Below are 25,537 nucleotides of genomic sequence, written 5' to 3'. Positions count from 1 at the left end.
GATATTTTAATGAACTGTCATTAGAGGTCCATGTAGAAATGAATACATTTTCACAAACTTGTGTCCTCTTTTTCACTGAGAGGTTGAAGTAACTCTAACCATTTATTAAAAGTTTTACTATCCATTTGGAGAAAGTTGTAATTATCAAGTTCTGAGTGTAATATTTCGTTTAACAATTTTCAATTTTAACCATTGCCTGGACCAGCATCTCATTTTTTCTTTTACTTCTTTACACTTAGAGCTTAAGCCAATGCAAGAAGTGTGTTGTCTGCATTGGTAACTATTTGTACTAGTTTCAAAATATTTCACTACATGAACAGCATCTGCTTCAAAAGCAAGGTTAAATTGATGAACTTGTTGGTACATCTGCAGTCTTGTTTGACAAACCCATGGACAGAAAAGAGTGAATTTAACGAACAAGATTGATCATTTATGGAGGGGGGGGGGGGGGGCTCTCAGTTTTTCAGTGTAGGCATAAAACCATGATTCACCACTAGAAAGTAACTTGTAAAAATGCTCATTCTGTTTGAGACTGTTCTTATTGATAGTAAGAACCTGAAACCCACATTTGGAAATGACTCTTGGGAATCCCAAATTTTCTGTTAAAATTCACTGAACCATTTTCCAAGATAATCGTGTTAACACTGCTCCATGTTCAGTGGTCCACTATTTTTCTTCAGTGACAAGTTCACAGATTTTCTCATTGTTTTTCTATGTTCATACAGTTAAAAGATGTCCAGAACAAAGCTTCAATAGGTCACCATTTCTGAAGAGAAAAAAAATTCAGACAGTAATTTTTCCCCAGAGTGTCATCTTTGTGGCTGTTTCAACATTATATCAGTTCATACAGTGTTTTTCCCAAGAGGGAAGCAAAATTTCACAACCACACTTTGCTCACTTACACCTTTCAAAATAATAGTAATAATAAAAAATGAGGCAAGGTGAAAACAGCTGTGGCAAAAGAATTCACTACAAGCAGACAACATCTCCCTGATTAATACCAGGAGGATTTAAATATTAATAGGCTATGCAATAACACATAACAAGAGCACTTAACAAGAAAACTGTGTACTACACAAGCACACACAGCCCAGCTTATTCCAGGAATTTTGAGTATCTGCTCATATCATGTGTGTCTTTTGAAATAACAGGAGCAGTTTCAATCAAACTTGATACAAATACAAATTATTATCTCAAAGAAAACTGCACTCTTGGAATAAAGCCTGACCAGTTTCAAACAAACTTTATACACTTATGACAAAATCAAACCTAACTTGGTACCTATGTGATTTACTACCTAGGAACATATACTAAATCTACATCTACATGACTACTCTGCAATTCACATTTAAGTGCTTGGCAGAGGGTTCATCCAACCACAATCATACTATCTCTCTACCATTCCACTCCCGAACAGCGTGCAGGAAAAACGAACACCTAAACCTTTCTGTTCGAGCTCTGATTTCTCTTATTTTATTTTGATGATCATTCCTACCTATGTAGTTGGGCTCAACAAAATATTTTCGCATTCGGAAGAGAAAGTTGGTGACTGAAATTTCGTAAATAGATCTCGTCACGCCGAAAAAGTCTTTGCTTTAATGACTTCCATCCCAACTCACATATCATATCTGCCACACTCTCTCTCCTATTATGTGATAATACAAAATGAGCTGCCCTTTTTTGCACCCTTTCGATGTCTTTCGTCAATCCCACCTGGTAAGGATCACACACCGCGCAGCAATATTCTAACAGAGGACGAACGAGTGTAGTGTAAGCTGTCTCTTTAGTGGACTTGTTGCATCTTGTAAGTGTCCTGCCAACGAAACGTAACCTTTGGCTCACCTTCCCCACAATATTATCTATGTGGTCTTTCCAACTGAAGTTGTTCGTAATTTTAACACCCACGTACTTAGTTGAATTGACAGCCTTGAGAATTGTACTATTTATCGAGTAATCGAATTCCAACGGATTTCTTTTGGAACTCATGTGGATCACCTCACACTTTTCGTTATTTAGCGTCAACTACCACCTGCCACACCATACAGCAATCTTTTCTAAATCGCTTTGCAACTGATACTAGTCTTCGGATGACCTTACTAGATGATAAATTACAGCAACATATGCGAACAACCTAAGAGAACTGCTCAGATTGTCACCCAGGTCATTTATATAGATCAGGAACAGCAGAGGTCCCAGGACAATTCCCTGGGGAACACCTGATATCACTTCAGTTTTACTCGGTGATTTGCCGTCTATTACTACGAACTGCAACCTTCCTGACAGGAAATCATGAATCCACTCACACAACTGAGATGATACCCCATAGTCCCGCAGCTTGATTAGAAGTTGCTTGTGAGGAATGGTGTCAAAAGCTTTCGGGAAATCTATAAATATGGAATCAACTTGAGATCCCCTGTTGATAGCGGCCATTACTTCGTGCGAATAAAGAGCTAGATGCTTTGCACAGGAACAATGTTTTCTGAAACCATGCTGATTACATATCAGTAGATTGTTCCCTTTGAGGTGATTCATAATGTTTAAATACAGTATATGCTCCAAAACCCTACTGCAAACCGACGTCAATGATTATAGGTCTGTAGTTCAATGGATTACTCCTACTATCCTTCTTAAACACTGGTGTGAGCTGCACAATTTTCCACTCTGTAGGTACAGATCTAGCGGTGAGTGAGCAGTTATATATGATTGCTAAGTAGGGAGCTATTGTATCAGTGTAATCTGAAAGGAACCTAATTGGTATACAATCTGGACCTGAAGACTTGCCCATATCAAGCGATTTGAGTTGCTTCGCAACCCCTAAGGTATCTACTTTTAAGAAGCTCATGCTAGCAGCTGTTCGTGTTTCAAATTCTGGAATATTCCATTCGTCTTCCCTGGTGGAGGAATTTTGGAAAACTGCATTCAATAACTCCGCTTTAGCGGCACAGTTGTCGGTAACAGTACCATCGGCACTGCACAGCGAAGGTATTGACTGCGTCTTGCTGCTTGTGTACTTTACATACGAGCAGAATTTCTTCAGATTTTCTACAAAATTTTGAGACAATGTTTTATTGTGGAACCTATCAAAGGCATCTCGCATTGAAGTTCATGCCAAATTTCGCGCGTCTGTAAATTTTAGTCAATTTTTGGGATTTCGCGTTCTTCTGGACTTCACATGCTTTTTCCGTTGCCTCTGCAACAGCATTCGGACCTGTTTTGTGTACCATGGGGGATCAGTTCCATCTCTTATCAGTTTATGTGGTATGAATCTCTCAATTGCTGTTGCTACTCGTCTACATTTGCATAGTCAGTTCGGAAGGAATGGAGATTGTCTCTTAGGAAAGCTTCTAGTGACATTTTATCCACTTTTTTAAATAAAATTATTTTGCGTTTGTTTCTGGTGGATTTGGAAGAAATGGTATTGAGCCTAGCTACAACGACCTTGTGATCACTAATCCCTGTATCAGTCATGATGCTCTCTATTGGCTCTGGATTGTTTGTGGCTAAGAGGTCAAGTGTGTTTTTGCAAGCATTTAAAATTAGCGTGGGTTCGTGGACTAACTGCTCGAAATAATTTTCAGAGAAAGCATTTAGGACAATCTTGGAAGATGTTTTCTGCCTACCACTGGTTTTGAACAAGTATTTTTGCCAACATATCGAGGGAAGGTTGAAGTCCCCACCAACTATAATCGTATGAGTGGGGTATTTATTTGTTATGAGACTCAAATTTTCTCCGAACTGTTCAGCAACTATATCATCGGAGTCTGGGGGTCAGTAGAAGGAGCCAATTATTAACTTAGTTCAGCTGTTAAGTATAACCTCCACCCATACCAATTCGCACGGAGTATCTACTTTGACTTCACTACAAGATAAACCACTACTGACGAAAACAAACACTACACCACCAATTCTGCCTAATCTACCTTTCCTGACCACCATCTGAGACTTTGTGAAAATTTCTGCAGTACTTATTTCAGGCTTTAGCCAGCTTTCTGTACCTATAATGATTTCAGCTTCCGTGCTTTCTATTAGTGCTTGAAGCTCAGGGACTTTCCCAGCACAACTACAACAATTTACAACTACAATTCCGACTGTTCCTTGATCAAAGCACGTCCTGTATTTACCATGAGCGCTTTGAGATTGCAGCCCACCCCATACTTTCCCGAGGCCTTCTAACCCAAAAAACCGCCCAGTCCACACCACACAGTCTCCGCTGCCTGTGTAGCCATAAGCTGAGTGCAGTGAACTCTTGACTTATTCAGCGGAACCCGAAATCCACCACCCAATGGCGCAAGTCAAGGAATCTGCAGCCAACATGGTCGCAAAACCATCTGAGCCTCTGATTCAGATTCTGATTCAGTGGCAAAATGTTCCTACAACAAAATGAGTGTAAAAATATTAAAAATGACCAGACTAGCATAAAATTCACAGCTTTTGGTGTTACTAGCCTGATGGTTATGATGATTTTTTTTTAATCTCTATCTTTTGTTATCTCTATCTATTTTTGTATCTGGCAGAGATGGGTAGGGTTTTTCTTTTTCTTTTCAAAATGGCTCCTTTAGTAGCATTGAAGTTATTCCTTTATGGCTTAACACATTTCCCATCAGTCAATAATTTCCATATGTTTCTGTCTTCACCAGTTGTGTGGAGAACCTCCTCATTACTCATCATTTCACCTAATTTTCAACATTCTTGTTTAGCACAACATCTAAAACACATCAGCTCACTTCCTTTCCAGTTTCCTTACAGTCTATGATGGCTTCCATGTCATGCTGAACTTCAAACATACATTGTCAGAAATTTCTTCCTAAAATTAAGGACTATGTTTGATAATTTGAATAAACAAGACCACTGTGAGTGTTAGGATTGCTTATTGGAGAACAACATTTATACAGTATTTATTTTTAGAGAAGCCTATTTCTTTTCAACTGAACTGTCCAGTATGGTATTCATTATCACAGGTATCTGCAACCATACAGAACAACAAACACACCACTTCATTCCTCAGTCCTTCTGTATTTCTTTCTGCACTGGATCTTCTGGATGATTCTCTTAAACACCAATCTCTTCTTCATCTCTACTAAATTGTTACCTGAGTCCAAGTCTACTTCTGTGTACACCTTACCATTCAAGATCTGATTTCAAAATCTCTGTCTGACAATGATGTAATCCAGCTGGAATCTTCATGTGTCTCCTTTCCTTTTACAAGTACACCTACTCCTACTGTGGTTCTAGAACAGTGTATTCCTATTACAGATATTTATACAAGAACAATTATTCTCCAATAAAGAACACTAACAGTCATAGTGGTCTTGTTTATTCAAAGCATGGAATGATTGGCTATGGTCACCTTACATATAAAATAGCATGTACTACATTTGATACTAATAGACTATTTTTCATGAGGAAAGTCCTCTTAGCCTGTGATAGTCTGCTTCTTATATCCTTCTTGCTTTGTCCATAATGCATAATTTTGCTTCCAAATTAGCATAATTCTTTCAGTTTGCCTACTTTATGGAATCCAATTCTGACATGACTTTACCTTCCCTAAAGCTAAACTGTTTGTCATCTAACAGATCTGCAGTTTTCTTTTCCATTTTGCTGAATATTATTCTGGTTTGCATCTTGGATGCTTGAACTGTAAACAGATAGTGTCATAGTTCTCACACTTATCTGGTCTTGCTATCTTCAGAATTGTACAGATGACATTTTTTCAGAAATTTGATAATATGTCTTCAAACTTGGTGCTCCAGACAAACTTTAATAGTCATCTGGGTCACTTTTTGCAATAAATTCAGAAATTTAAAAGGATATTATCTACGGTTTTTCCCTTATTTGATCACAAATCTTCCAAAACTCTGTCAAATTCTGACTTTGTAAATGGATCTCCTTATGTCCTCCATGCAAACACTCCTTTCTTTCTAAATCACATTACCTTATAGGCCCTCCTTCTTGTAGAGGTCTTCAGTGTTCTCTTTCCACCTGTTTGCTCTTTCCTCTGTGCTTCACAGTGAAATTCCCATTTCCCTCTTTAATGTTAATGTCTATGCTTTTAGTTTCACTAAACATTCTTCTGATGTTTTGACTTTTCTGTATAATATTCAGTCAGGCAATGACCATTTCACTTGGATTTCTTTGCACTGTTCCTGCAGCTATTTTGCCTTGGTTTTCCTGCACTTCCTTTTTTGCTTGCTTTTTCTTGACCATTTTTGTTTTTCTTCTTTTATCAATCAACTGACATATTCAGGAAATTGTGTGTGTGTGTTTGTGTGTTATTTTATTGTGCCTGTCTACCGGCACTTTCCCGCTTGGTAAGTCTTGGAATCTTTGTTTTTAAGATATATTTCTTCTGTTAGACAAGGTTTCTTCACAGTTACCTTCCTTGTACCTATATATGTCTGTCTAACTTGTGTGACTGCTATTTTTAGAGAAATTCATTTTTTTCAACTGCACCATCCATTATGGTATCCATTATCACATATATCTACAGCCATATAGAACATGAAACACACCACATCACTCCTCAGCCCCTCAGTATTTTTTTCCACATTGATTGTTCTGGATAATTCTTTTGCATGTCAATCTTCTCTTCATCATTACTAAATTGTGACCTGAGTCTGTGTCTGCTCCTGTGTATAGTTTATCATCCAAAATTTGATTTGAGAATCTCTTGTCTAACAACAATGTAATCCAGCTGGAATCTTTATGTTTCTCCAGGCCCTTTACAAGTACACCTACTACTCCTGTGGTTCTTGAGGAGTGTATTCATATCACAAGCTGAAATTTATTGCAAAATTCATATTGTCTCTCTCCTCTCTGCTCTCTCATTCCTAATAGTGAACCCATGTTCTATATTTTCTGTTTCCTCTCCTGCTACTGTGTTCTCATCACCCATTATTATTAGATTTTCATCTACCTTCAAATACTGAATTACATGTTCATTATCTTCATTACTTTCTCTCATCTTCATCTTCTGCTGCTGATGTCAGTAGACATCTGAACTACTGTCATTGGTGCTGGTGTGCTGCCAATTATGAAGAGAATAATCCTATCCCTGAACAGTAACTCATTCTCTGCCCAGCCTTCCTATTCATGCTGAAGCCATTACATAATCAAATGATTTTCTGTTACAGACCCCCCACTGTATCTAGAGTGAGTTTTTGGATTTCCATTTTTGAGATTTTCTAGCTGCCCAACTGTGGCTGTCCCTCCTACTTTTTATTTCTTCAGTGTTGTTTGTTGTCCTTGGTGTTGACATACTGCACTGCTAAACTGACTGAAAAAAATGGGTTCTAGATTCTGGCCCTGACTACTGCAAATTATGTAGCCAACAGCTGCACAGTTGTGTTTCACTGTACTTTAATTTCACTGTTCACAACCCCCAATAATACACAGTTATATGGCCAGTACACTACTGTTTAACTTGCGACAAGCCTCATTAATAGTTTGCAGGCGAAACTCCACATACTGCAACATTACTTTACTGTTGAACATCTACGAGCAGTAAAAACATAGCCACAGAGTTCATAGTTCTTGAAGAATAATCTTGTACTAACGGAGCAGACACTGTCACTGTTTTAACATATGGCTCAAGTGTGTAACACTTATTACACTGTTAAGTTGAATCATTGTTGTTCTAAACAGCACAGGTTACTAGTCTGAATGCATACAGTAATTTGAAGTAAGCATGGTACACATATCACTGTCACAAAATACTGGTGGTACAAAATGTCTAGTAGCCCTATGGAAGCATGTGGGATGGCAAATAAAAGTAACTGAAGTGATAATAGTATTTTATATGCACTCTTCAATGTCATTTTTCTAATGACATTTCATACCTATCAGGGTGCTACAGGATAAGGACATGATAATCTGTAAAGATAAGTAAAACTGACCAAAACTAGAACTGAATCCAAAGGTTTTTTGCTCATTAGATGACATAACAGCCAAAGAGATTGGGGTGAGGTATGAAGGAGCAAACTGTAAAAATAGTCTAAAACAGGCTGCTATTACAGTCACTTCCAGAATTTTCAGGTCAATTGTTGACAGTTCCAATGATGTTTATGTCAAAACTTAGTCAAATTTAATGAACAGCACTCTTCAAATGCTTCTGGAAGAAATTCTACATGCAGGACAATGTTTTCCTACTCCAACATATTATGAATAATCATTCATCACTGGAAATAGTAGGACATGTTTTGAGGCATCAAGGGATCACAAATTTAGCATTGGAGGGCAGTGTGGAGGGTAAAAATCGTAGAGGGAGACCGAGAGATGAGTACACTAAGCAGATTCAGAAGGATGTAGGTTGCAGTAGGTACTGGGAGATGAAGAAGCTTGCACAGGATAGAGTAGCATGGAGAGCTGCATCAAACCAGTCTCAGGACTGAAGACCACAACAACAACAACAACAACTGGAAATAGTGTATCAAAGCTACAGTACTGATTGCTGAATGTACAGGCAATGACTCTGACACCATTGGTCTACTTCCAACTACATTAATATTACACCAAAGTTTACATTATGATTTGTACACCATATTTAAACTTTAAAAAAAATTAACTAAATTAATTTTCTTTTATACTATAGATTGATTTTATTCTTCATAGTCTCTAATGAAAGACAAAGGTAATGCTGGGTAGTCAGCTAGTAGTTATTAAAGAATTCATCTTAAAAAACAATGTAGCTGAATTGCAAACAGATGGGTATAGCATTCCAAATTATAATTAAATTATAATTTAACGTTTGGAATGATGTTATTCTATGAGCTGATACATCATAAACTTTTTTGCAAAAACATACCATGAACAGTGATGTAAATAATTTTATTTAAACCCATTCCTATTCCATTAGTGGCCTGACAGGAGTAGTATCCTTTGTTCTCGGGATGGATGTTTTGAATCCAAAGACTTCCATTTTCCAGAATTCTGTAACAATGAAATGTGATTAATCTGTTAACTAATTACAAAATTAAAAGAATGGCAACTGCAGTCTCTCTTCATTCACTTTTACTTTTTTCAGTGAAAAAAATATATTATTGGTAATTTGCCCTCAACAATCTTTCTTGTTGCTGCAATGTTCCTGATTTATTACCAGAGGAAGGAAGAAATGGGTACCAATTAGGACTACAGTTCTTGCAGAAATATATTTCCTATATAAGTATTAACTATAAGCTGGTGAATTATATTTTGAGATGCAAACACTCTTGTTCTGCCAATTTGACCTGAATCTAAAAAACAAAAATAATTCTGTAAATAAAACATGAATTTTTAATGTAACAAATTTTTAGATTGGACTAAAACATGCAAAATAGTGTCTCCCAGTCCCAGAAAGATTTCTAGCCACAAACAGATAGTCCTGAAAATTTGTAACTGTGAGTTTTTAATAGGCTAGAAAATTCTTGTCAGGTATAAAATGAAAAATATGGCACACATGCAATAGATACAGTAAAGATGTACTCTTTACTCCAATTTAAAAACATGGTATACTAAAAAGTAATTTTTATTTAAATAATTATTTCCCACCTTTTAGTCATGTATGTGTGTGAAATTCTTCAGTCATTCACCTTACTCAGACAGTATACTCCTTTTTCCTACATATATCTCACAAAAAAAGTGTGAAAGTAAAATTAATGAAATATGAACTCTCAGGGAGGCTTGCCAGCAATTGTTCTTCCTGAGAACGATATTCGACAGGAACAGGAAAAGGGGGAAATGGCAGTGATACACAAAGTAGCCTCTGCCACAGCAGACAAGAAAACCAGTCAATACTGCATTTTCTTTCAATTCTGAGTTATGTTCAAAGTTTCAAGTCTCTGGCTCATCAGAAAATTAGTTTAGAATCAGTTGAAAAATTTATACCAAACTGACAGACAATAATGCAACCTAATGGTAGAAAGGTACCTGTTTCAACTGATCCATAACATAGTCAGTGAAAATATTTATTTCTTTTTTCTTTTAAAAGAACAAAATTTTTCAGAGATATTTTGAAAATTAACATGATACAACAAAAAACCTAATACTTTTAATTTTGTAATGAATGATTGCAGGCAAGCTGTAGATAGTTTAAGTACTATTGCTTCTTCCTTACTACAAGTTTGTTTCAGCTGTAGTGCCAGTCTCAAGTAAACATCTAGTTGGAATGGATGATCATATTGCATCAGTGAGTACACTGTGAACAGTTTAATTGATAGTACTTTTCATATTGGAAGGAATGAAATTTTCATGGTTTCATGTCTTGTAATGATGAGAAACTCTGAATTCATACTACGAATTATTGCTGTTATTTGTATATGGACATATGTGATACATTTTTTCTCATAATCTATGTTGCCTGGTCTTTTTCCTCATATTCTGATCTCCCTGCACTAATAAGTCTCGTTGACATATGAAGTCATATTTTTGTTTTAAATTTTGATATAGTCCTATATAAATCTGGCCATCCTTAATCCAGTGAAGTAAAATTGGACTCTGCAACATGAGATAATAATTGAGAATATGTCAGCCCTCTCTGTATTCTACAAATCTTTTGAAATGGAGATGGAAAGCTCTGTAAGTTCCTGCATATAGCAGAAAACTCAGAAAAGTATTCATCTCCCTTGGTCAGCATCTTGTACATCTCAAGAACTGTCAAACTTCCAAGAAATTTTATAATTTTTATATTAGTATAACAACAGTGCTGTTAATTGTCTATCACTGAGATAAAGGGGAACATACTGAACTGGAGTCTACTGCTCTAGTAAGGCCTGGCTTGCTATGGCTAATTAGTTCCTTCTGCCAATTTAGTCTGCCCATCCTTATTCATGTTGAAATGTTTAGTAATGGACATACTGATAATTTCAACACTGGAAGGGACAATACATCTGAATTGGTATCAAGTTTATATGTTTCAACATTGTTGTCTTCATATTTTGAATTTTCCTCATGTGAAGGGTTGTTAATTTGTTAATAGCAGCTGTATCATAATTTTCTCATCTGTGAGATATTTGCACATTTTTCAAAAAGATACCCTTAGGACCTTCTGTATGCACAATCAACTCTTATTGAAATGTATAACTCATCTGAATGTGACAGTGAACAATTTAGTTACTGGTGCAAATGAAACTCAATAATGGTTATAATAAATATATGTTTGTGCAGAGTAACTTTGGTGCAATATGGAGCAACAAAAGTTATTGCAGCAGGTCATATCACTCCTTACACAGAAAAAATTATTATAAGATTGGTTTTGACTGTGGTGCAAGAGAGATGCTGAAAACAAGAGTTTAGTGTAAAATTCCTCAGTTTAACAATTCAAAGCAATCTAAAATGGGACACACTTGTTGATACTGTAACACATAAGTTGTCTAAGAATATATTTGCAGTTAACTGATTAGTACATTCTGCAAAGACACTGTTTATTAAAAACTGCATACCATGCTTGATTTTTCTCTCACCTGAATTATGAAACAGAAATTTGGGGAGCAACAACCAAAGTAAATCTATGTAAACTATAACTACTTCAAAAAGGGCTATAAGAATCATCTGTGGAGCAAAATATAAGGAATGACATTGTGGGTTGTTCCCAAAAATTGATGTAACCACAGTAAAAATGTACGTTCTAAAAGCCATATTACTTGCTGAAAGACTGAAGCCCCTTATTTATTCTGGTTTGCATCAGTACAATACCAGAAACAAGGAAAAATTTTACAACAGCAGTCACAGACAGTGCTCTAAAAAAAAGGGAGCACTATGTGTAGGTTCAAAATTAGTCAACCTTAAATTTCAGTTAAAGAAATTCCTATAACCAACTCTCTTTTACATATTAGAAGAATATCACACTTACATGCAGAATAAGAAGTGCTTAGAAAAAGTATGTAAACAGTGTTAAGCAAACCATTTTATTCGTAATCTAATAATTTTGTTAATCAGTGAGATATTGAGAAGATGTATTATTGTGTTATGTATCAAGAATTATACCCAGTTTTAGTTATTATGTAATGAAGCATTCAATGTTGAATAAAGTATTATTATTATTAGAAAGGATTTTATGTGGGGTCAACTTCCTTGGCAGTGTACTGAGAGTTGACTGATCCTTTGCCCAAGGTACTATTACACAGCAATACAGGAGGCTATGTATGGCCATGTAATACACAAACGGTGTGTGAAATTTCATTTTACATACTTATGAATTTTCAATAGTTGAAAACAATTACTTAATTTGTTATTCTCCTACGGAAAACTTATTTGTTCAAATATTTTCTACATGTTACTTCTGTTTCTTCTTCTTTTGTGGCTTTACAGCTCATTGTGAGCCTTGGCCTCCTCAACAGTTTTCTGCCAATGATCTGAGTCCATTCCTAGAGTTCTACAATTTCTATAAGCAGTTTTCTGGAGACTCTCGATGACTCAAACCTCAAATTTGATTTTCAGCTGATCACACCCTCTCTGTCATCCTTGATATCCTTGAAATACATTTCTGTGTACTTCTGCAAAAGTCATCTGCACTACCTGCCCAACTCACCTGAATCTGGATGATTTTGCTATTATTCTGATAGGTAGGTCTTTATAAATGTTGTTGTATCACTCATCATTGTATCTTTCACAAACTGGGCCAATGATTCCTTGGAGAATCCTTCTTTCAAATTGTACAGCATTTAGATTTCTTTCACTGTTAGGGTCCAAGTTTCAGACACTCATGTGAGCACAGGTCTTGTAAGATTAGTTAACAGTAGGTTCGAACAACATGTAAGTGTTACAGAGATGCTTTGGGAACTCAGATGGGAATCCCTTGATGGCAGGTGACATTCTTTTTGAGAAACATTATTGAGAAAATTTAGATAACCAGCATTTGAAGCTGACTGCTAAATGATCCTACTGCTGTCAACATACATTGCATATAAGGACCATGAAGATAAGATACAAGAAATTAGGGAAAATGTGGAGGCATACAGATGCTCATTTTCCCCTCACTGTATTTGTGAGTGGAACAGGAAAGAAAATGACAAGAAGTGGCAAGGGTACTGTCCGCCATGCACTGTATGGTGGCTTGTGAAGTATCTATGTAGATGTAGATGTACCTCTTGGTGAAGTAGATCAGAAGCCTTGAAAAGTGACTTGTTAGAGCAAAGTAAGCTCTATTGGCTGCTATTAGTCTCTTTTTGACTTAATGGAAAATGTCTTTTGAGTAGGCTACTCTTAAATTAAGGTACCAGAACTGCTCAATCTATCAAAGGTGTGGTTTCCCATTGTTATCAAAGCCGGCATGTCCTCCTTGTGCCCCTTTCTGGTAACCACATTTTTTTTTTCTGCTGGTTTATGTCTAATCCCATATTTCTGATAGCCTAGTCAAGTGCAATGATTGTCTCACCCACTGCCTTTTCCATTCTTGTCACTATATTTATGTCATTTGCATAAGAGAGTATCTGCATCAATTGATGGTAGGTTGTCCCCCCACTCAAAAAGTTTGCATCTCTCACCACCTTCTCCAAGGCAGCATTAAAAATAAGGCAGGCCAGTGTGTCTCCCTGCCACACCACATTTTCGATATTCATTGTGTCAGGAATCATTCTTCCTATTCTTATGCTACTTCATCTCTCACTCGTCATTGTCACTAGCCTTACCATTTTTCTAGGGATTTCCAGTTCTTCCAGGGCATACTATAGCTACTCTATCTATACTGCCATATGCATCTTTACAGTATATAAATAGATGATGCATGCCAGTCCTAAATTTGATCGTCTTCCCTATGACTACCTGTAGAGTACAGATCTGATCTGCAGAGTTGACATTCCTGTTAGAAACTCACACTGATATGTCCCCATCTTTCACTGAATTATTGGAAGGAAGTGGTTGAATATTATCTGGAGAATACTTTATAGTCAGAGTCAAGTTATGTGATCCCCCTATAGCTATTACATTCCAACTGATCTTCATTCTTGTAAATGGAGCATATTATTCATTCTTTCCATTTCTGGGCCATTTCCTTCACTGACCATACTAAAGTAGTCATCTTTAGGAAGATCTGTTCCAGTTCACTGCCTCCTTGCTTAAGTAGCTCTGCCAGGATAAAGTCTGTTCCCACTGCCTTGTTGTTTTTCAGTTTCTTCAGGGTAGCTCTTATTTATTCTAGGTTTGGTGGAACTGTGCTATCAGAATCATTTTCTCCATTGTGTACCTCTGCTGGGTTTCTTGATATTTTTCTGGGGTTGAGGAGTTTGTAACATCTCTCTTTTCCCTCACTTCAAATTTTTCCTGCCTCATCTTTAATCAGACTTGTTCTACTAGTGAATGGCTCCATGCTGCATTTACTTCTCTATCAAATTATCTTGGCTCATTCTTATTCCTCAAAAGCTCCATTTCTTCAATTTTTACTTTGATCCATTCTGTCTTTCTTCTCTGGTAGGTCCTCTGTTCAGTCCTTTGTTTTTCTTTGTAATATTTTCTTTGTAATATTCCACCATCCTTCTTGTACACTTTGGCTGTAGTGTCCACTTATACACCATCACATTCAGAATTGAAACATGGAGATCTCATATGCCTTACTTCACATCCTAGCATTTCATTTGCTGATGTCTCCACTACATCTTTCATTATTTTCCACTGGTATTCAATGTTATTGCATGATACAGCATTTTGAAGTATCCATATTATCCTCTCTTAATACTGTTTTATAGTTTCAGCTGATTTTAAAACTGATATATGATATTTAGACATAGTAGGCAGTGTTCCTTGCACTGTATTGGAGAACAATGACACGGATGCTAAATAAATAAACAAAAAATAAATAAATAAATAAACTAGCCAATATTGTTTATTATCTCAATAATACATGTCATTCTGATTCTTCAGTATGTAAAGATAGGGTCGGTTGATTGGGGGGGGGGGGGGGGGGGGGAGGGAGAAAGAGAGAATACAATGAGGTCATCAGTCCCATTATCCAATGTGGCAGAAACTAAAGAAGGAACAACACCAACAGCACAGTTCAGTCAATTGGAAATGAGAACAGGCAGAAGGAATGTTGGGGGTCACAGGAAGAGTAAAGAATAGAATGGGACTTTTATATATATATATATATATATATATATATATATATATATATATATATATATATATATATATATATATATATATATATATATATTTTGGGTGGGGGTGAGGGGGAGGAAATGTGAGGAATAGCAAGAGCAGTGGGTGCCCCAAAGGCAGTATGCATCATGGGGTACCGGCACCACCACCAACCCATTTCAATCCCAATCATATCATAATTGCGACAAAATGGGGACAGCACCCTAGGAAGAAGACACAAGAAAAGGGGAAATAAAATGGCACAAAAGACGAGACAAAACATAGGGGAAAGAGGGGTGGGACCTGGCCAGCATTGGAGGCAAGGCTGTAGGTCTACCAAACCACTGCCAACACTAACTGGGAGACTCCAGTTCCACAAGGAAATTCAGGTACGTAAATCTGGAAGGACAAACCATTTTCATGAAGAAAACTGAGGATGGATGTAACAACATAAGGGTTGTCCATTAATGTCCAGGACAAGGAGAGTGGGAAGGTATATTTAGTGTGAAGGGCCCAAAACTACAAATGGGGGACAGCTCACTAAGGTCATCACGGTATGGCTGATAGAAAGCTGGCAGAGAATGGTAGACTCATGGCAGAAGTGGGGGTAACAATGGCACATGGTGAGAGTCCCCTTAATTGTACAGAATTTATTAGACAAAGGAGTGACCCTCCAAGAGCCAGTCCATGACTGAGCCACAAGGAATTAAATGTGAAACTGCAGATCAGCCCCTGGAAGGGTCATGGAGAAAGGGGAGTAGATGGCTGTCTCCTGCATTCCCCATCCCCTTCCTGACTTTCCCACCCAACTAAGACAATCTGCAAGGTCATTACCTGGGATCCCATGTGGAGGAGAACCCAAAGGAAATCAACCAAACTAGCAGCACAGTCAAGATAAGGGAGAAGGTCATGGATAGCAGAGACCAAGGGGTGGTGGGAGAAACACCAAGCAATAGCCTGAAGGCCATTCATAAAATACGCACATAATAAAACCTGAGTGAGAGAGTATCATTTAATAAAGCAGAGGGCTCGGATATGACGATCAGTTCCTTGGTAAACGCCCTGCATGTGGCAGGCAAAAGATGGTGTTCATGCCAACAGAAGATGTGAAGGCATATCCCACATTATTGGTGGATTTAGAGCCACCAGTGTAAAAAACAAAAGCATCCCAAAACTCTCAAAACAGTGGGCTGAACAAACAATGACACATCATTGAAGTGATGGAAGCTTTCAGACCTGGAAGAGATCCATCTGAATCTGAGGCCAAGGAACTAACCAAGGGGGATGTTCAGAAGAGAATGTGGGGAACAGTACAAAGAGGGAAGATGGAGAGAGAAGTAAGGCAGAGCCCTACTAGTAAACCCAGTCAATGGCAGGCAGCAGGCGGGTGACATTCCAATGCTGTGAAAAGAATAGATAGGAGGATAGGAAAGCAGAAGCTGGGACTGCTGAACTAAAAGTGGGAGGGGATCCCAGTGTCAACCAGAAGACTATTGGCAGGATTAGTGCAAAAGCCGTTGGTTGGGATATCATGATGGTGGACCATGTCCACATGAAGCAGCATGGAAGGGGCCGTTGAGTCATAAACTTGACAACCATACTCCAAATGGAACACAACTAAGGCCTAATTAGAGAGGAGAAGACCTGAATGATCCACGCCCCAATAGGTGTGGGTAAGGAAGTGAAGGACATCAAGTTTGTGGAAACAGCCAACCTTCAGACGGTGGATACAGGGCAGCTGAATAAGCTTGCTGTCAAAAGAATACCCAGGAAATGGAGTTGGGGTCCACAGTCAGTCACTGGGTGTCAAGGCAGAGCTCTGGATCAGGATGGACCATAGTATGGTGGCAGAAATGCACCACCCATGGATTAAGGGGGGATTGGAAACAGTGTGAGAGACTCTACATGGGAGTGTGCTGGATGGCACACTGGAGGTATTGCTCCAAGGGCCACTGGATGGGAACCATCCCAAATACAGAAATCACCCACATACAGAGCAGGGGTGACCAGTGGTCCTACAGAAGCCACGAGTTACAGTGATGAGAAAAGAAGGATATTTAACACAGAACCCTGTGTAATGCCATTCTCCTGGTCCATGGAGAACTGAGAATGGCACTAACCAGAAGTCGAAACAACTGGTGGGGAAGGAACCAGTGAATAAAAATCGGGAGGGGCCCTGAAGACCCTACTTATGGAGTGTAAGTAAGATGTGATGGTACTAAGACTTGTCACAGACCTTATGAACACTGATAAAAAAACTGTGGCAAGATGGCGGTGCCGAGAAAAAACCTGCTGAAGCAGTTGATCGATTGGAGACCATCCTTATCCCAAGATTCAAGTACCCAATAGATCCAATGAGCCACTATTCATTCAAATAACTTACAGGGGATGTTACTCAGACTTATCAGCTGGTAACTATCGTGGTACCATGGATCCTCACTGAGCTTAAGGATGGGAAGCACAATACTGTCCCTCTCTTGATAGAGATAATGCTGTCCCTCTCTTGAGAGGAGAAAATACCTTGGAGCCAAATACAGTTACAAACCTGAATATTGTCATTGTGGAGGATTGGGGTGTTGAAGTAATTGGTTTCAGATGGAATCAAGGCCAGGGGCTGAATCATGGGAAGAGGAGGGGGCCATAAGAAGTTCCACATCTAGTAAAACATTCATTGTATGATTCCACATGACACGGGGTAAAACATAAGTGGGAAGCTCCAGCCTGCTGTTTCTGGAAGAGGAACATTGCTAGATAGGAGACTGATGCAGATAGCATCACAAATTTGAATGCAATGTGTTTTGTGAGAAGCAATGGATCTGCACAAAGGGCACCCTGGAGGAAAAGGCCTCAGATGGATGACATTAAAATAAGTGTACAAGGAATAGAAAAGGAACTGAAATCAGTCAACAGAGGAAAGTACACTGGACCTGATGGGGTACCAATTCAATTCTACACAGAGTATGTGAAAGAACTTGCCCCCCTTCTAACAGCTGTGTCCTGCAAGTCTCTAGAGGAACAGAAGGTTCCAAATGATTGGAAAAGAGCACAGGTAGTTCCAGTTTTCAAGAAGGGTCATCGAGCAGATGCACAAAACTATAGGCCTATATCTCTGGCATCGATCTGTTGTAGAATTTTAGAACATCTTTTTTTGCCCACGTGTCATGTCATTTCTGGAAACCCAGAACCTACTCTCTAGGAATCAACATGGATTCTGGAAACAGTGATTGTGTGAGACCCAACTTGCTTTATTTGTTCATGAGACCCAAAAAATATTAGATACAGGCTCCCAGGTAGGTGCCATTTTCCTTGACTTCTGGAAGGAATTCGATGCAGTTCTGCACTGTTGCCTGATAAACAAAGTAAGAGCTTACAGAATATCAGACCAGCTGTGTGGCTGGATTGAAGAGTTTTTAGCAAACAGAATACGGCATGTTGTTCTCAATGGAGAGACGTCTACAGACGTTAAAGTAACCTCTGGCATGCCAAAGGGGAGTGTATGGGACCATTGCTTTTCACAATATATATAAATGACATAGTAGATAGTGTCGGAAGTTCCACGCGGCTTTTCACAAATGTTGCTGTAGTATACAGAGAAGCTGCAGCATTAGAAAATTGCAGGGAAATGCAGGAAGATCTGCAGTGGATAGGCACTTGGTACAGGGAGTGGCAACTGACCCTTAACATAGACAAATGTAATGTATTGCGAATAAATAGAAAGAAAGATCCTTTATTGTATGATTATATGATAGCGGAACAAACACTGGTAGCAGTTACTTCTGTAAAATATCTGGGAGTATGCATACGGAACAATTTGAAGTGGAATGATCGTATAAAATTAATTGTTGGTAAGGTGGGTGCCAAGTTGAGATTCATTGGGAGAGTCCTTAGAAAATATAGTCCATCAACAAAGGAGGTGGCTTACAAAACACTCGTTTGACCTATACTTGAGTACTGCTCATCAGTGTGGGATCTGTACCAGGTCGGATTGACAGAGGAGATAGAGAAGATCCAAAGAAAAGCAGCATGTTTTGTCACAGGGTTATTTGGTAACCGTGATAGCGTTATGGAGATGTTTAGCAAACTCAAGTGGCAGACTCTGCAAGAGAGGCGCTCTGCATCGCAGTGTAGCTTGCTGTCCAGGTTTTGAGACGGTGCGTTTCTGAATGAGGTATCAAACATATTGCTTCCCTCTACTTATATCTTCTGAGGAGATCACGAATGTAAAATTAGAGAGATCTGAGTGCACACAGAGGCTTTCCGACAGTCGTTCTTCCTGCGAACCATATGCGACTGGAACAGGAAAGGAAGGTAATGACAGTGGCACGTAAAGTGCCCTCTGCCACACACTGTTGGGTGGCTTGCAGAGTATAAATGTAGATGTAGATGACTGCTCACAACCTCAGAAAATGCGGAGTGTAGTCCACACCCATGATGAAGGGATGGAAGATACTAGGGAGGAGACAAAGAGTTCCCAACACAATCACTTGCTGTTTCATTAAGCAACAGGCTTTGGTATGAATGCATTTAAAGACACTTAGACCAGCAGAGGACATCTGCAGCATAAAGCACTGCAATGATCAGTGGTGATTACAGATGGCGATAGCATCGCAGTGATGAAAGGGATCCTTTGGCGAGGGACAGTAAAGTCGGGGGTGCAAATGATTGTACTGGACACGTCACAGATGACTTCATCAATACCACCTGAGAAAGAGGTGTAAGCATGACCTATAAGGTATATAGAGGGCAGTCAGCAAGATGGAAAGCCCAGTGGGGTAACCAGACCATTGAGAGGTGGAAAAGACACGAGATAATCGATGGGAAGTGGTCACTATTGCAGAGGTCATCGTGCTGCAGCCAACATAAGGAAGGAAGAAGTGAAGGGGAGGGGAGGTGAAGTAAGAAAAAGATCAACGGCAGAGAAAGTGCCAGAGGTGGCACTAAAATGAGCAGGAGAACCATCATTAAGAAGGCACAGGTAGTGGTCTGCAAGAAACTGGTGAATGATGAATCCTCAACTAGATGAAAAAGCACTGGGTGAGGGGCATTAAAATCCCCAAAAAGGAGGTAGGGAGGAACTTCTGAAGAAGAGCAGTTAGGACAGCAGACATAAGTGGCTTGACAGTAAGCAGATAGAGACTGCAAACCATGATTCCAGAGTCCTAGTGGACCCAGATGGTAATCTCTTTCAATGTGGGGCAAAAGAGGATCCATTTACTATCAATGGCCATACAGATCACTGTGCAGATGTCACTGGTAGTCCTCAAAAGGACTGACCTGGTTCCAACAGAAAGCATGGAACCCACAAAGGGTCGGTGAGTGAGCATTAGAAAAATGAGGTTCTTGGAGAATGACACAAACTGTGAAGTAAAAGGAAATAAGGAATTGCAAATTGGGAAGGTAACAGTAGTGTCCATTACAATTCCATTGAATAAGCATTGAATGGGGATCCAAATGCGAGGCAAATGCACTGAAACCAGTCTGCCACAAGGCCACCATCTGTCACCAACAAGGACGGTGTGATGTCTACATACAGGAGGTCAGACTCAGGTTGTGAGGAGGGACCTCCAGGGGCAATGGAGGGGCCTTACCACAGCATTTATGATTTTTCTTCCTCTTCTTCTTCTTCTTTTTCTACTTCTTCTTCTCTTCTGTAGTTCAAGGAGTGCAGGACCTAGAGAGAGCAGGCTTCAGTGAGATCTGGAACTGATAGAGAGTGGGATACCTTGGGGTGCACAGACTGTGGATCCTGCAGCTGACTTGTGGCAGCAAGCCTCTGGTCTGAGAGATGCTGGCAGGAGGGGTCTAGGGAGAAGGCCCCATCACCATCAAGCATCAAAGAAAAGGGACACATTTCTGAACAGGTATGGGGAGTGGCACCTGGAGGGGAGGATTTATGGGAACTGCAGGGAAGGAGAAGAGGAGGAGAGGAGGGCAGGACTCAGATAGGGAGGAGGGGAAAGAATGTAACAGAAGCAAAAGAAGATGTCACAGACACATGGTGAAGAGGTCATACACTGATGATAAACAATCAATGTCTTATACTCCGCCATCTTCTTTTCTTTCTTATAAAATGGGCACTCCAGAAAGCTTGGAGAGTGATGGTTGTGACAATTAATGCATAAGGCAGCAGAACATAGGGGATCCCCTCCTGCTTCACATTCATTGCATAGAGGGTCCGCTATAGAGCGGAAGACATGTGCCCAAAACCCAAACATCAAAAACACCTCATGGATGGCAGGACATATGGCTTCATGTCACACTGATAAACCATAACTTTGACCTTCTCCAGTAGGATATGCCCCTTAAACGCCAGAACAAAGATTCAAATATCAATGCAATTGTCCTTGTAGCCTCTCCGGACATGCTAAACAAAATGAACACTGAGCCATCCCAGTTTGGCCCAGAGGTTTTCATCAGTTTGAAGGATGAGGTCCCAATGAAAAATGACTTACTGAACCATACCAAAGCGCAAGGCAAAGGAGCAATGGATACTGGATTTCACCAAGATAATACAGGCACAAACAACCACAGTCTGGGTGGCACTGAAATGGACCACATCTTATTCAGAGAGCACACTTCACCAAACATATCTTCAAGAGATTCCATGAAAAATAGCGGTTTCATGCCAGTGAAAGTGTTCAAATCAGTCCTGGTACAGACGAGGTAGCAAGGAAAGGGTTTCATCTTAATCTGGCAAGCCTGGCCCTCTTCCCGGGGCACAGCCAGGGAAGGGGAGGCCACGGGGTCATAAGAAGCAGCATTAAAAGATCCATTCCAAACTAAAGAGACATCTATAGAAGAATGGCCAGTTTTTTGGAGCTTAGTGCATTTCATTTGCAAAGTGTCAGCCCTGATAACACTCACCGAGATCAGGGCTCTCACCGTGGGTGCCACCCAGCCACAGTAAGGGCCATCTGGCATGGTGGCCATTTCCAGGAGTTCCAATGCTCCAGAATGACAAGCAACCACTCCTAGGTATACACAGGGAGGTAGCAGCTCTGGTATGAGAAATGTTATCCCTGTTTTGTCAGGGCCCACTATGTGAATTGGCTATACAGTGTTAAAGAGTAACAGCATCAGGGAAAAGATGGAAGGGTCATTAAGGTCACAAACTGAAGATGGTAAATGAGGCATTCTTTCCCAGTTGATTCACACTATGGAGACAAAATTTAGAACGGGAGTTCAAAACTCATTTTGGGAATGAAAATGCCAAAAAGGAAAGATGATGTAAAAAAAGAGAAACAAAATTGTAAGAGATAGCAGAAACCAGGAGGATAGCCAGGCCAGTCTAAATAAGGACACCAAGGGAGGGAAAGGCAAGAGCAGAGAGGAAGGACTGAGTACAGGGAGGGATGGCCGTGTGGAAGGGAGAAAGTGTCACAATAGCTTGGGGTCTCATGTGTGCCACACATGAACTCATGAAAGAGCTGTAAGCAGCCTGTGGAGGTAAAAAAGATAACAGTAAAGACAAAACTATAGCAGAATGATGTGTGGCACGTAGACATGAGCAACAGAAAATGGAATTCACTAGCTTTTAACCTCTCTGGCTCTTCTTCTAGTAGAAAGTACACACATTCACATACAGATGAACACAAACACCCAAACACAAGCTATAACGGCCATGGTGACACATATTATTGATCAATCATTATCGAGAGCAACATATGAAGAACAGATCTTATGGCAGCAAGATTATCCTGTGCTATTGTCTCTTCCCTTTATGGATTTTCTCAAACCTGATACAATGAGTCAAAAATCTGAACCTTTACAATGAAGTACTAGTTATACAGATTTCTATTCCAGTCCCATTTGTATTCCAGAAGTCTTCAATATTCATTTTACCACCATGCAATGTTCCAGCTAAGTAGGCCAATATGCCTTTGGTTCATCAAAACTTGTAGACCTATTCAGGTCACTTGTTTGTTTGTTTTGAACTGAATCAACATAGATATTGTTTGATTCAAGAACTAAATCAATTAATGTATTGCTAAAAAATAGCTACCAAGATTCTAATGGTAAATGTATGTCCATCACAGCTAGAATGCTTCCAGACAAATGTATGGTAACTATATTGTGACATCTTGTTCAGACACTTTGTTGAAAACATGTTTTTCTCTATTTAGTTGCTCCATTGCTTCCTGTATAAAACTGCATAGGTGACATACTTGAGTCACTTATGAGGGATGTACTTGAACCAACAACAGTATGTGCATAGGTGCTGGCAAATGAGTGAACAGCTTCCTCTTCACCACCACTTATTTCACTTTTACTGTCATGATCACTGTTCATTTCGAAGTCTGGGTCCACATCAGAATCCTCTGCTTTACTCTCATCAGTATATAAAATCCTGTAAATTTCATTGATGAAAGATTTTGTCTTGTAATTTTAAACTGAAGACAACTGTCAATGATCATTCAGTTTTAGAACATCACAAACAGTTACCAAAGTAATTCAGTGATAGACCTACACCAAAATATAAATGGGATCACACTGGCAGAAATTAGTAATGTAAATGGTCAGGCTGGAAGACTGCCAAATAATCACTAAATAAAGAAAAACCTCATTCATAATGTGAAAGCTTTCTATTAGAAATTAGAGGAAGTTAGCAGAGTGTTTGCACCAAGTCAGCAACTATAAGAATATAAATTCAGTGAAACAAAACCTAGTTGGTCTCACAGACCCAGACTGACTGTTCTAGGGTTAAGCCAGGGGGAAAATGAGAAATCATGATATGCTGGAGAGACAGTTCCCACCAGTATATTTCAAAGAAAGTAATGCAGAATGTTGTAAGGGATAACTGAGATGGCTCACATAGCGTGGCAGCTGTTGAAGTCAATTGTGATGTAGTGCACAGCAAGTTCATTAACTGGACGATCCAGTTTGCAGTTTGCCGCTGTGGCTATGGCCATTCATGCAAGTAGACAGTTGGTTTGTTGTCATGCCCACTTACAATCATACAGTGCTGCACAGTAATTGCACCACAGCTGATACATAGCGTGGCTGCTTTCACACATGGTCCTGCATTTTATGGGATAGGATGGGCCTGTGAATGAGCTGTGGCATGAGTTGGTTTGTGGCTGTGTGGACATGTCTTGCACCTCGACTGTCCATAAGGGTGTCCATAGGGTGTAGAACTAAGAGCAGGATAAGAGCAGTGATGGACAAGAATGTTCTGTAAGTTGTGTGGACAGTGGAATATTACTTTGAGTGATGTGGGTGGGATTTTGAGTAGGATATCCCTCATTTCAGGGCATGATGAGAAGTAGTGGAAGCCTGGGTGAAGCATGTGGTTGATCTGTTCAAGTCCAGGGTGATACTGGATGAGTAGAGGAGTTATAGTTGGTGGCTGTTGGTGTCAAAGGAGGAGATGGCAATGGAGATCTGTTTGTGGGTGAGCTAATAGGATACAGTTGGTCAATAAAGGCACTGGTAAGGTTATTGTAATAGTTCAACAACTACTGTTTTCCACTGCAGAGCCCATGTCCATGTATGTCAAGGCTATGAGGAATAAACTTCTTAGTATGGAATTGGCAGCAGCTGTCAAAAGACATAAGTTCTCGTTAACATATTGCTCTTTTTTCAGACTCAGTCATACAGTATATGAAGTCTCTTGCAATGCTTCCATAAGACAGGTCTATTAAGAGACTGCTTCAAATGTACATCAAAGCTCAATGTTTTCTTCTGCAGCATTGTTCATTATGGTTCCAGTAATCTTCTGTCTAGCATATTCCTTGGAGCTGTGGTTGGTAATGAGGTCTCTATGCACTTGCTCTGATGTCAGAACATCAGCTGCTATACCCCAACACCACCCGTAGCCCAACAAATATCTCAGACAGAATGTGCACAAAACCAAACACAGACAAACATATACAATAGAGTTTTATTCAACATCAAATGGTACACTGCACATGTACAAAGAAACCGTAATGATTAAAGTTATTTGTACAATAAACAAGACACATTCTTCTGAATATGTCATTAATTTACAACAAAATTAAAATAAGATGTTTACTGATTTCTATTCACATAATTTCACAAAGTATTTGTTGTTCTTCATATAAGTATGGTACTCTTCTAATGTGTAGAAGGGTGTTTTCCTAAAAAATTTTTAAGCTGATGTTTCAGTTTAATTGTAGGAAGAGCCATGACTGCACTAAGCAGTGCATTAGCTAATTTTATAGCTGCGTACTGAGGCCCCTTTTCGTAAAGTGCTGTTCTGTGGCTGCCAATGTAAAACCTTTCTTTATTTCTAGTATTGTACTGGTGGAAATCTGAATAAGTGTTTGGGTGCAGTCTTTTCACAAGCAATATGGCTTTTAGAATGTACGTATTTATAACAGTTAACACTTCAGTTTTTGCAAACAAGTTGCGACAAGATTCCCCATATTTTGGTCCACAGATTATTCTCACATCCCTTTTTTGAAGAATGACTGGCTTATCTAGATTAGCTTTGGTTGTTCCCCCCCGAATTTCAATACCATAGTTCAAGTGAGAG

The 25,537-nt window shown here is 39.2% G+C and overlaps 1 protein-coding gene across 1 annotated transcript in view; it reads right to left on the bottom strand.

Moving 5' to 3' along the window:
• The window catches only part of LOC126335832 (Down syndrome cell adhesion molecule-like protein Dscam2), a 313,257-nt gene that overhangs the window by 200,066 nt on the left and 87,654 nt on the right, over positions 1-25,537 (bottom strand). The window contains exon 8 of the mRNA XM_049999299.1: positions 8,801-8,925. Coding sequence (XP_049855256.1) covers positions 8,801-8,925 — 125 coding nt within the window. The remainder of the gene's footprint in view (positions 1-8,800; positions 8,926-25,537) is intronic.

The sequence above is a fragment of the Schistocerca gregaria genome, chromosome 2 (assembly GCF_023897955.1).
Source record: "Schistocerca gregaria isolate iqSchGreg1 chromosome 2, iqSchGreg1.2, whole genome shotgun sequence".
Lineage (NCBI taxonomy): Eukaryota > Metazoa > Arthropoda > Insecta > Orthoptera > Acrididae > Schistocerca > Schistocerca gregaria.
Note: the sequence above shows the minus strand (reverse complement) of the source record. Positions and strands in the feature narration are given on the sequence as shown.